Source organism: Typopeltis vanoorti, chromosome 16, assembly GCF_054136105.1.
Source record: "Typopeltis vanoorti isolate ZY-2024b chromosome 16, IOZ_Tvanoo_1.0, whole genome shotgun sequence".
Classification (NCBI taxonomy): Eukaryota; Metazoa; Arthropoda; class Arachnida; order Uropygi; family Thelyphonidae; genus Typopeltis; species Typopeltis vanoorti.
The window spans coordinates 57,991,859-58,003,965 of NC_143564.1; the positions used below are offsets into that span (position 1 = coordinate 57,991,859).

The 12,107-nt window shown below is 31.3% G+C and overlaps 1 protein-coding gene across 1 annotated transcript; it reads left to right on the top strand.

Annotated features, from left to right (window-relative positions):
- LOC150098045 (nose resistant to fluoxetine protein 6-like) lies at positions 1-9,931 on the top strand. Its single transcript, XM_090406475.1, has 3 exons — positions 1-36; positions 7,488-7,630; positions 9,301-9,931. Exons 1-3 carry the CDS (start codon positions 15-17, stop codon positions 9,538-9,540), a joined length of 405 nt encoding a protein of 134 aa, XP_090262601.1. The 5' UTR covers positions 1-14; the 3' UTR covers positions 9,541-9,931.
- Positions 9,932-12,107: the final 2,176 nt, after the last annotated feature.

Sequence of the window (12,107 nt, forward strand, 5' to 3'; positions counted from 1 at the left end):
CTTGGCTCATATACATGTGTGTGAGCGGAAGAGGAGGTAAGATCTTTCATTCGATAAACTCATTATATGCTAAAAGTGCACATCATCTATTTGTAAACGGATGATGTGCCATTTGTAAATATGAGGATCTTCGTGTACGGATCTTATACGTATATAAGATCGTATAAGGATCTTCAACTTAAAAATGAAATATACATTTTGCCATTTAATGTTTCAGAATTTCAACATAAATGTACATTGAAAATTCAGATGAGCATACTATATAATCATAATTCATTCTCCAGGTTTGATTAAAATCGTCATTGGTTTATTAATTTTTATATTTTTTCAATGGATTTTTTTAGCTGATTTATCCCTTCGTGATGAAAAAGTATTCGATCGGTTTAAAGAGAAAATCATCCGTAGCTAATAAATTTAGTATATGCAAAGATAATGGGTATTTAGGTACCAGAATGTGAGAAATAGAAAGAAAAAAAACCGTAAATTCAGAAACTACAATTCGACATATTTGTTATTTAAATTTAAAACGATTGTTATTAATGGAAAACGTATTCGTTTTTGCACGAAAATTTTAGCTGAACAAACCGAATAAGGTGAAACATCTTGAAACTAAATATGCAAAAATATATTGACAAGATAAGAGAATTCTTTGATAGAACGATTCTTTTATTATAAGCAGAGACAAACCTTTACACGTCTGTTCCCACGTAAAGCATTGTTGCATTGTATAAAGTTGAGCTGCAAAATGTAAAAAGACTCAAAAATATAAGCGTTACCCGCAGCTCATTTGCTATGGTCCAAATTATGCTTGATGAATCCTGTGCAGCATAGCTTCGAATAGTTCCTCTTATAAATAATACAGTGAAAGAAAAATTGTGATTATAATATTATAGTTAATAACGAAGGCCTTTGCGATCAGTTAATTTATAAGCTAAAATCTTCCGGCTTTACATTTCAAAAGTGGTATAATGCAGAGATTGATTTGATTGCATACATGTACGACATATTGTAGAAAGTGTTGTGGAATTGTAGAAATATGTTATAAAACTGTTTTGACAGAAGTAATGATGGCAATGTTACATGAAAAGAAATTTTCGACATAACTAACAAATATTTTGTAGAAAATTAACTAAGTGATGAAATACATATATTTTATTCCCCACTGATAGAGTTCAGTAGATGACAGAACTACCCAAATGTACAAGCACTGGAGAAAAATGTGGTCCCACTAGCAATTTGAACACACTGCGTGCTTCATTGCCTTTTTCTTGTAACAATAAATATGAATAAAAAAAAGTTACATACAGTTTTTCTATTCGTTACAATTATCAACTACTGTATATTAAAACGAATCCAATAACGGAAGGTTATTTGCAAAATTATGTGATGATTTGGGGACAAAGATCACTACAGTTCTTTATTATTGTTGAAATATGTCTATTTTCTAATGCAAAAGTGCTTTAAAGAATGTTTAAAGAAACTACGGTTTTCTTAGTGAAAACCTGAAATTCTAGAAGAAAATTTCACGAAGAAAACTTTTTTGTGAAAGTGACTTATTTAGTGGACATTTTTGCAAAATCGAGAGAGTGCAAGATCTTCCAATTCCTACTCTGATTCAGAAAGATAAACTGACTCCATTCGTTAAAAATTAGATCTATGAATAACAAATATGCATAGTAATAATTTTAATTTGTTTTTCAATTTTATAACAAAATTTGGGCTTTGCAAGTAAAATAGAAACAAATAAAAATTTCTTTATTAACCATTTGACTGGTGTACACAATTAATTTTCATTTTATTTTAAAGATTTATATATTTTAAAATATGAATGGATAAGTAACTAATTTCTGATGATTTTGAATTGACTGTTCCTCATCTGGAATAACTGACAGACTTATGATTGTGAACTAAATCAATCGTTTGTTCATGAAGAACTTGATCACTTTTGGTTGCAGATGAAGAAAGATTATTTTGGCTAATAATCAGACAAAATTTTACGCAAATTGTGTTACTATTCGTAACATATTATTTGCGTGAAACTGGATTTTTGCCGTTGCCCTCTCATAAAGATCAACTACTACTCGTGGCTCTTTTTTAACTACTACGAATAATATCATTAATAACATCGCGTTTTAATTGCTCTGGTAACTGAGCCCATACATTACATTAAATATTTTATTCTGATGATGATTTAAATAGTTGCGTATGTTTTTAATTATCCATGTACGTTTTTATTTTTAGATATCCATTTATGTTTAAAAACATAAACCACACATAAACTATTAAAAAGCAAAAACACGTATAGTCTAAAATGCATAATTTAATAAAATACATATTATTAATAAATATTTGTTTTGCTTATTTTATGAAGAGAGTCGTGGGTCACACTAACTTTTTTTTCATTACAAGAAATGGCACTGTTATACTGTGAAAACCAATGACATCGGTTAAAAATCACTCTAGGTTCAATTGTAGTGAGAACTGAAAGATGCCATTATACAAGAATGGAATTAATTACTAGCACTAGCTTTTTTTATTTATCTTGAATAATGATCCGATGTTATCATCCAACGGGATACATTTAAAAAAATAAATGCCGTTCTTTTAATAAGTTTGCATTCTTTTGTACTAAAATTCCGAAAACTTTAGCCAAGAATTTAAATTTTTAACAACTTAAAAATTATTGTCACATAATTAGGTAGAGTATTCATGTATGTTGTTTATTATTTGATGATTATTTTACTTCTTTTTAAAGGGTCTTTCTTTGCCCGTTCATATATATTTAATTTTATATATCCTACTGTATGTCTGCTATGCCCTCTCATTTATTTTCCTAACTTATTTTATCTGTCCGTTATTATCTTGTCATAATATTAGCTTTCGCACTATTGGGATTAAATATGTGATTTATTATTTTATTCTTCCTTTTTCTCATCCGTCAGATGATGGGAAGAAATCTTTGCCATTTGGCACTATCTCTGGCAATTTCTGTCATTTATCTGAAGCATGATAATCGTGGCCGTTCCTTCAAAGACTGTTACCAAGTTCTTCTTGGTCTTCTTGATCGCCTTCCTCTGGAGGTGTCCAAACTATCTTAACTGTTTAAGAATTACATCTGTGATATCTTCTCCATGCTTTAATTCGTGTTTGACTTACTCATTTGTTTTGTGTTCTCATCTATTTTATTTATGTGGTCATATTTAAATTATCATCGTATTAATGGGAAAAATTTTCTTTTTATTTTATTTTGAATGTTATGTAAGTCGTAATCAGCCATCTGAAAGTTTTATTGTTTTTTCTATTATTTTTTGGTCATCGGCAAATATCAGTAAGCAATTACTGTTCTTTTTATTAATTTAGATAAACTAATTAGGCGAATAAGCAGATAATTAACAATCCCTAAGAGTGTTAAGAAAAAGTGTTCGACTCTAGCCTATCAAAGTAGTTAAATATGGTTTCTCAGAATATCGAATTGATTTTAGTCACTTCCTTTTAATTAATATTTTTATTGTCAATATTAATGCTGTTTAAAGGAATATTTTTGTGTTAAATCTTACTTTCGTTTATTCTGCTTTAGCTATTTCATGGATAGAAAACTTATAGTTTAGCAAGCACAACAACAAAATATACAATTAATGACTAAAATTTAAAACATTACTTCCTAAAAATATGCATTTTAGGAATTAATTCGTAACATTGACTGAAAAATGCAACTGAAAACAAAGAAAACAGTCACTGACCTTTTGTTTTAAGGTGCTAGCCGTTTAAGTATACCTATCCAAAGCAGAAAAAAGGTCACATTATTGTATCCACACTCGCATACATGAAACAAACTGTAAGCTAATTTTAGAAAGGGATACTTATTGTGCTGAGAGCAATTTTCTAGTGTTATCGTGTGTTGAAATAAGAAGAAACGTGACACGCAGTCAATCATGCCAGCAACAGAAGTTAGTTATTAAGGTATAAAGAGATGCTAAAAGTCTCAATTAAACATATTTTAAAAATGATAAAACTAGGACAAACTATACAATAACAGTTCAATTCAGAACGTAGCAGCTTGCTTTAAAAAAAAAAAAACCTAATGTAAAAATACCAATAATATAAAATTATAAATTTAAGTCAACTGAATGGTGAAATAAACATAAATATAGTGTCAAGTTTGCATATCTAGAAATTTAACAATCAAAGACAGTAATACATTGGTCCACGTTGCTCTTTATCAGGCCGAATAACTAATAAAAAGGCACCCTGATCAGATGTGTTTTTATACAATCGTGTTAATAAAATTGAGAAAATTGCCCGAATTATTTCAAAAGAAAATGACTAAATTCTAATAACAATTTTCTGGATCTCACTCCAACCAAATAAGACCAGGGAATTATAATTAAAGATTTTAATTACCACAATCAGTAATACGAATGACTACTGTACATATTTTAATTCCAATTATCATTTCAAAAAAAGAGCCATCAATACATGACAACAAATGTACCTCTTATCAACATGGATTTTAATTTTATCATCATCATCATCAAATTCCTGCCATGTACCCTCTAGGGGTGTACAGGATATGACAGTACTACATGAAAAAATTACATCATTACTAACTTCCTATCTACAATTTTCCTCCAAATCAGTCTGTTACTTGTCAAGATTCCAACATTATCAGATCTTATATTTCTATCGTCTAAGGCACTTTGTACCGTATCAATCCACCTATATCTTGGTCTTCCTCTGGGTCGTTTTCCTGGCAACCTGGCAGAGAACACTTGTTTTGCTAATCTTTCCTCTCCCATTCTATTTAAGTGACCATACCATCTGAGATTAGCTCTGCTAACGCATTCCTGGATGCTGACAATGTCAAGTTCTTTCCTAATATCCTCATTTTTAATATAATATTGCCATTGATGCCATCTGTTCACGCCTCTAATCTTTCTCAGGACTCTCATATCTGCGGTCTCTAGTCTTTGGTCAAGTGTTTTACTTCTGACCCAGCTCTCAGATCCATAAGTTAAAATTGGTTTGAACACAGTCTTGTATACAGCTAATTTAGTGTTCCGACTAATTTCTTTCTTATTCCATATGAATTTATTCAATTGACTTCCCACCATACCAGCTTTGCTGATTCTGTTGTCTATTTCTATATTTAGTTTACCATCTTCAGTAAAAATTGTGCCTAAGTAGCTGAAATGTTTTACTTGTTCCACAGGTTCTCCATTCACAACACAGTTGACATTTTCAATGATTCTGCCTATTTTCATTGTCTTTGTCTTTTTATTGCTGACCTTCATACCATATCTATTACAACAGCTATTCAATTTAGTCAGAGAATCTTGCAGACTTGTAGCGGATTTATTTAGAAGTATAACATCATCCGCATAAAGCAAAGAGCTGACATTAACATCTCCAATTTTGATATCAGGTTTAATACCACATTCCTTCATAATGTGATCCATATAGATAATGAATAACAGAGGGGATAATGTACATCCTTGTCTCACACCAGATTTAACATTAAACCATCTTCCTGTACTTCCTTCAATTCTAACTGCTGACTCACAACTCAAATAAAGACTAAGTATTGCTTGATATAATGCCCCATTGACACCATATAACTGCAGCGTATTGAATAGCTTCTCTCTTGGCACCTTGTCATATGCCTTTTCCAAATCGACAAAACTTAAATACAGATCTTTGTTATATTCCCATGCTTTCTTGACTATTTGTCGTAAAGTGAAGATCTGATCCTGACAGCCTCTATTTGGCCTGAATCCAGCTTGTTCTTCACCAAGCTTTTCTTCCACAATTCTTCTCAACCGTTTCTCAAGTATACTTGCATAGATCTTGCCAGGAACATTCAGTAGGGAAATACCTCTGTAATTCTCACATTCAGTTTTATTTCCCTTTTTATATATGGGTACTATGAGAGCTCTACTCCAATCATTGGAATTCGTCCCTCTGTCCAGGCTTTCTGAACTATGCAGTGCAGCCACTGTAAGACTCTTATACCACCATACTTCAGCATTTCTGGTCGAATATCATCTACTCCTGCTGCCTTTCCACATTTCAAGCCTTTGATGGCTTTTTCTACTTCAAGTATGGATATGTATTCCTGACTGCATGCCTGGTCAGTGTTTTTTATCACTGTGCTGTCATCACTGCTTGTTTCATTTAGCAGTTTTTCAAAGTAATTACTCCATACTTCAAGGATATCTTTTTCTCCTGTTTTCATTTCACCTTTATCATCTCTAATTCCTTTTACAGCACTCTTTCCTCCATTCCTAAGCTTCTTCAACAACCTTCAGAATATTTTGCCACCTTCTTGATATTTATTTTCTATATTCTTGCCAAAGTCCTCCCATGACTTTTGTTTAGCTAGTTTTACACACTGTTTAGCTTTCTTACATTTGTATTTGTATTCTGTAAGAGTAAAAGCTGACTTATTTGCCAGGAACTTTTGATATGCTTTCTTCTTTTCCTTCACTGCCTCTTTAACTTCCTGTGTCCACCAGGGAGTTCTGATTTTTTTATCCTTGCACACAACCTCACCACATGCCTCTCTGGCAGAATCAATCAATGTTTCCTTCAGAGTTTGCCACTGAATCTCCAAGGTTTGATTCCTGTTCTCAAACTCTTTCATTTTCTTTCAATAATTTTTGTGTATTTTTGTCTACAGTTCACATCTGAGAGCTGCTCAACTTTTATTCGCTTTAAAACTTTCTTACATGTTATTCTTTTCAATATGAAATTCAATTTTATCCTGCTCAAGACTAAATAGTGATCACTTCCAATTTCAAATCCACTGTACACTCTGGTGTCCTGCACCAGGGAGAAAACATCACTATCAACAATAACATAGTCAATGAGACTTTTCTTATTCCTAGCCTCTTCTCTCCATGTGAATTTGTGCACATTTTTATGTTGGAACATGGTGTTAGTAATAACCAGTCCGTGTCCTGAGCAGAAATCCAACAGATATTTGCCATTATTATTAACTTTGCTCTTTTCTCCAAATTTTCCCAAAATATTTTTGTATGTCTCACAATCATTTCCTACTCTACTATTTAGATCCCCAACAAGGACCAACTTTTCCTTTTTCATTGTGTCAGTTGCTTTTTCTAAAACCTCAAATTTTAATTTTATTAATTTTGCAATTCAATTAGCAGAAGAGTGGTTATAGAAAGAATCAGTAAAAGAATTAATTCACGCTGCTGAGGATTGGAACATCAAAATGAGAGAGAGAGAGAGAGAGAGAGAGAGTGAGAGAGAGGCAATATCTTAATTAATTGTTGTATTGCATTTTATTACTGTATATTACTGTTTTTGATTTATTATAAAACAATACATTAATACTAAATGACATATTTTATGTCATTTAGTCTTTTATTTTTCTTTTACTCCACTTTTAAATGATTAATAAAACAAAATGGTTTGAGAGTTAATATGCATTATTTCTACGTGATTTAATTACTTTTATTATTTCACAGGTATTATTGACAGGTTTCTGTCTTGGAAATTCTATATACCTTTCAGTCGACTTTCTTATTCTATCTACCTACTTCATTTCCCTGTCATATGGATGAAGAATGCTTGGAGGAGAGAGAAACTTTACTTCCATCATTATGACATAGTAAGTTTCCATTCGTAATTAAGTTTAACTATTTGAATAATAATCTATTTATGACTTATTTTTCACGGTATTAACAACACCACAAACACTTTTAACAACAAAGATGTTTTATTAACGCTTATATTTCGCTGATTTTCAACTTAGCATCATCAGAGCACAACACATATGTAAACACGACAGTGAGTGAGTGAAACAATATAATTGCAAAAGACAAAAGATCTAAAGTCCTATATTTGGCGCCCTCTAACGAAAAAAAAAAACAGCAGTTATCCAGGAGTTTTTCTTAGGATAACCGTCTCCCAAATTTTTGGCAAATTAATGCAACCATATTTGTTAAGGTTGGGAGAATTCTTCAAAGCCATTGCTGACTCAAAAAATAATCTTTCAGATCTATAACGACTCCTAAATAGCACATTCGTTTTCCTCCATCTAATCCTGTGTGAAGGAGTGTCCAAAGCGTGGTCTGCCAGTCCCGACTTGCCATAGTAATAGTAGCGAATGTATCTTTCATGTTCTTCCAGGCGGATGTTCACTGATCTTCCTGTTTGCCCATAATAGGCCAAATCACAGTCACACGGAACTTCATACACTCCTGGGTGTGCTAAAGGGTGAAGTTTATCCTTAGGAGAGCGGATCAGAGTTGCCTTAACAAATATGGTTGCATTAATTTGCGAAAAAATTGGGAGACGGTTATCCTAAAAAAACTCCTGGATAACTGCTGTTTTTTTTTTCGTTAGAGGGCGCCAAAAATAGGACTTTAGATCTTTTGTCCTTTGCAATTATATTGTTTCACTGACTCATTCACTGTCGCGTTTACATGTGTGTTGTGCTCTGATGATGCTGAGTTGAAAATCAGCGAAATATAAGCGTTAATAAAACATCTTTGTTGTTAAAAGTGTTTGTGGTGTTGTTAATACCGTGAAAAATAAGTCATGAATAACCATCAACACCTAAGCTTATCTGTTAGGTTGAATAATCTATTTAAAGATAATATTCGATTCTGAAATGATGTCACAGTTCATTTAATTCATATCATAAATAAGTTCGATTTATTCTGTTTTTCTGAATGCCTATGTGCAGGTTAATAATCATACGATACAAATTTAATTTGAAGGATGTTCCACTGACTCCGTGTCAGACAATCAGGATCACATAATGGATATACCTATCCAGGAAATTTATGTCTGCAGATACCCCATGGAATCCAAGTTTTGATTAAAAATAAAGAATTAAAAAAATGTTTCAAGCTTATTAATAGCATTGATTAAGAGATCTTGATCTGATAAATATCGTATGTAATGCTATTTTTATCAAAGTTTTTCGAAATCCAGATTACCAGATAAATCTGTTTAACTTGTTTGGATTTTAACCAAAGATAAATTAAAGTAAATTAACATTGGATATGTGAATAATTAAAGTGGAAATGAAACTCCGTTCTCTGAATATTACAGCCATATTGTGCATTTGATTAATTTGCGAGCTCATGAAAAGCAAGATTAATCATACGATTTATGCATTTAACATAATAAAACTTTTAAGTTATTTTCATTAATCTCTGGTATTAGCAAGATACAACTAATGCATTAAGATTCAATTTTTCAATTAAGATATGCATTTTCAAGTATTTTGGAACTGTTTGATTGTCATTAATCATCTTATTCATTTTATAGGTTTATGAATTCATGGGTACACTTCTCACAACAGTTGCCTTTGCACTTACCTTCCATGTGCTGTTTGAAGCCCCATTCCTTAATCTGGAAGAAGTGTGGTTCCCGAAGAAGAGTAAAAAGTCCGGCAACCCTTTGCCAAAAGTAGATCTCACTTTGAAGTCAATTTATAGCAACGACAAAAATACAGAGAATGGACTCACTAACAACATCCAGGATAAAGCATGCTCGACACAGATGTGATAATAAAATAAAGAACGAACTGTTACCCCTTCTCCATGTTCGCATCAAATGGAGAAGGAAAAATCAATCAAATTGTAGTGCACTTCAATGCAAATGCTTTTTTAAGAAGCCATGTACATATGTTTTTAATAGTATACTACTCATCATTAGCTAGTTTCTTCAATCTTACGGCGAATATTCGAGAGAATACAACAGTAATAGGATATCTGCAATTCAATGTGATCGTTCAAACATTTCAGCTGCTCATTAGAAACTTGAATTATGATTTTATGGAGCATTAGTAATGTCTGCAACAAATTTCAGGAGAATGGGTTATCCTGGAATGTATTTTAGTGAGTTAGATTTCAAATGATGAGAAGCCATTCAAAGCAGTTCGATGTTAATTGTAATGCTGAACAAAAAAAAAGCAACCTATATTAATTATCTATCTAATTAAAGACACTAAAAGATGAAAGCTCATGAAATATATAGAGTAGAAGATGTATATATAGAATTATTAAGCAATTTAAAAAACTTCAATTATCTAAGATCAAACTGATATTTTCATTAAATTAAAATTATAGATCTCAACCAGTTAAAACATCATACAGTTTAGAATACCCATCGTTGACTAGCTAGAATTGGAGAAACAAAACGATCTCTCCCTAATGCTCTGTAATGTTTTTGTCTTTTATTATCGTAGAACTACCTGTACTAAGTAGAGATGAGATCAAGAAAGAAGGCAATGATAATTTCAGAGGAAGAAGTAATGGTCAACATTCCTACGTCAAATAGTGGTTAATCATTTCATACGATAGTTAGATATTGAGGGGTGTAAGCATAACACTACCTTCTCTGTTCTATTTATCCCTAAAAATAATATAAATAAATCATTTGGTTCTGGATTTACTCTAAATATGGAACATACTGAGTTACTACATTAACCTGATTTAAATGACGATGAAGAAACAACTATACGATCCTTGTGAAACTGGGTGTATTCAGGTGCCTACATTAAAAAAAAGTATTTCTAATATGATCTTGTTAATGAAACATGTCCAAGACGTTTAGCTCGTAAATTTGACTACAAACAACTTCAAAGTAGAAAGGAATATGGAATATAATATATGTATGGAATATGATACAATTACATATGGATTGGAGTACAAAATAAGAAATGCAATATTGCAATAGCCATTTTCTTGTGCCAATTAAGCTATGCATAAGTGGTTGATTGCACTACTTACGTATGATAACCTATTTTATTTAGTATTCCAAGCAGGTTATTTTATTTTAGAAAATCATATGCGTATGCATGACTGCAAGCGACTAATTAAGACAACTAAAACATAATTAGAATATTTAAAAGACATGATTTATTCACGTTGATTTTATCGATTATTGATATATTGTGTTCTTATGAACATATGGTTTCCTATCTATTTTGATAATATTTTATACTTATTTTTAATAAGTGATAAACACTTATGACCATCACTGTACAGTTCCTTAAATGTCTGCAGATATGTTAAAATAAACCAATATGACTTATGTTTTGGACTCATCATTACACAAGATAAAGTTCTGACATGGCCCAAACCAATTGATTATGATAAGCATTTTAGTATTTAACACACACGAACTATATATGTTATGCTGTTGAACAAGACCACAGAAGAATTATTAAACATATTTACATAAAATATGTAAATATACAACTTTTATATTCAGTGTAATATTTTAGTGTACTCAAATACAAAAAATAATTAAATAATTAAATTAATTAATAATTAATTATATCCTAATAATTAATAAAATAAAAAGTAATAAAATAATAAAATTAAACTCAAACAATTTGATTCCCTCCCCCCCCCACACACACCTAAATTTTCGATCAATAAGATTTAACGGTCAGCTTGAATTAATTAGATCAACATGTGCTCCTCAAATTGAGTCAAATCCATTCTTATGAAATTTCCTATTATTCGAATCAAGTATAGCTTCATAAACACCTTAAACTAGACAGGAAATTTTTGAGTTTCGCGATTTTGTACAATTGTCTAAATACCTAAATACTATAAATCCAACGGAGATCTCATTTTGGCAAATTTATAATATATATATTTTTTTTTTAATTTGAAAACCATAAAATAAAATATAAATATTACTACTTTTTATGCCAACCCTGCACACACACACACACACACACACACACACACACACACACACACACACACACACGAGTCTTTGCAAAAGTCTACAGTACATTGATACATTTACGTAGGTAGTACACGAAGAAAGAAAGCACCAGTTGATATAATTTTTATAACTTAATTTATTAAGTAAATTTACTGCAGATAGCCATTTGTAGATGAAATAACTAAATATGTTTTCTTTTAAAACTTCAATATATTATATTTTAATTTTTATTTTTTGGTCTCGGACTATTCTGCTTATGCATATGGGAAATATATACCTAATCAGTTGTTACACTACATGTGTGTATGTGTGTGAGAGTGGGCGCAGTTCCGAGCCATGAAAGGTTTTTCTGTAAATCTATAGCCGTAAGAAACACTCATGTTCTTAAT

What these genes read in the sequence shown, in the direction of transcription:
- LOC150098045 (XM_090406475.1), top strand. Translation starts at nt 15, where the DNA reads ATGTGTGTGAGCGGAAGAGGAG. An exon ending in GTGTGTGAGCGGAAGAGGAG is followed by an intron (nt 37 to 7,487) that starts GTAAGATCTTTC and finishes ATTATTTCACAG; the next exon opens with GTATTATTGACAGGTTTCTG. An exon ending in ACTTCCATCATTATGACATA is followed by an intron (nt 7,631 to 9,300) that starts GTAAGTTTCCAT and finishes TTCATTTTATAG; the next exon opens with GTTTATGAATTCATGGGTAC.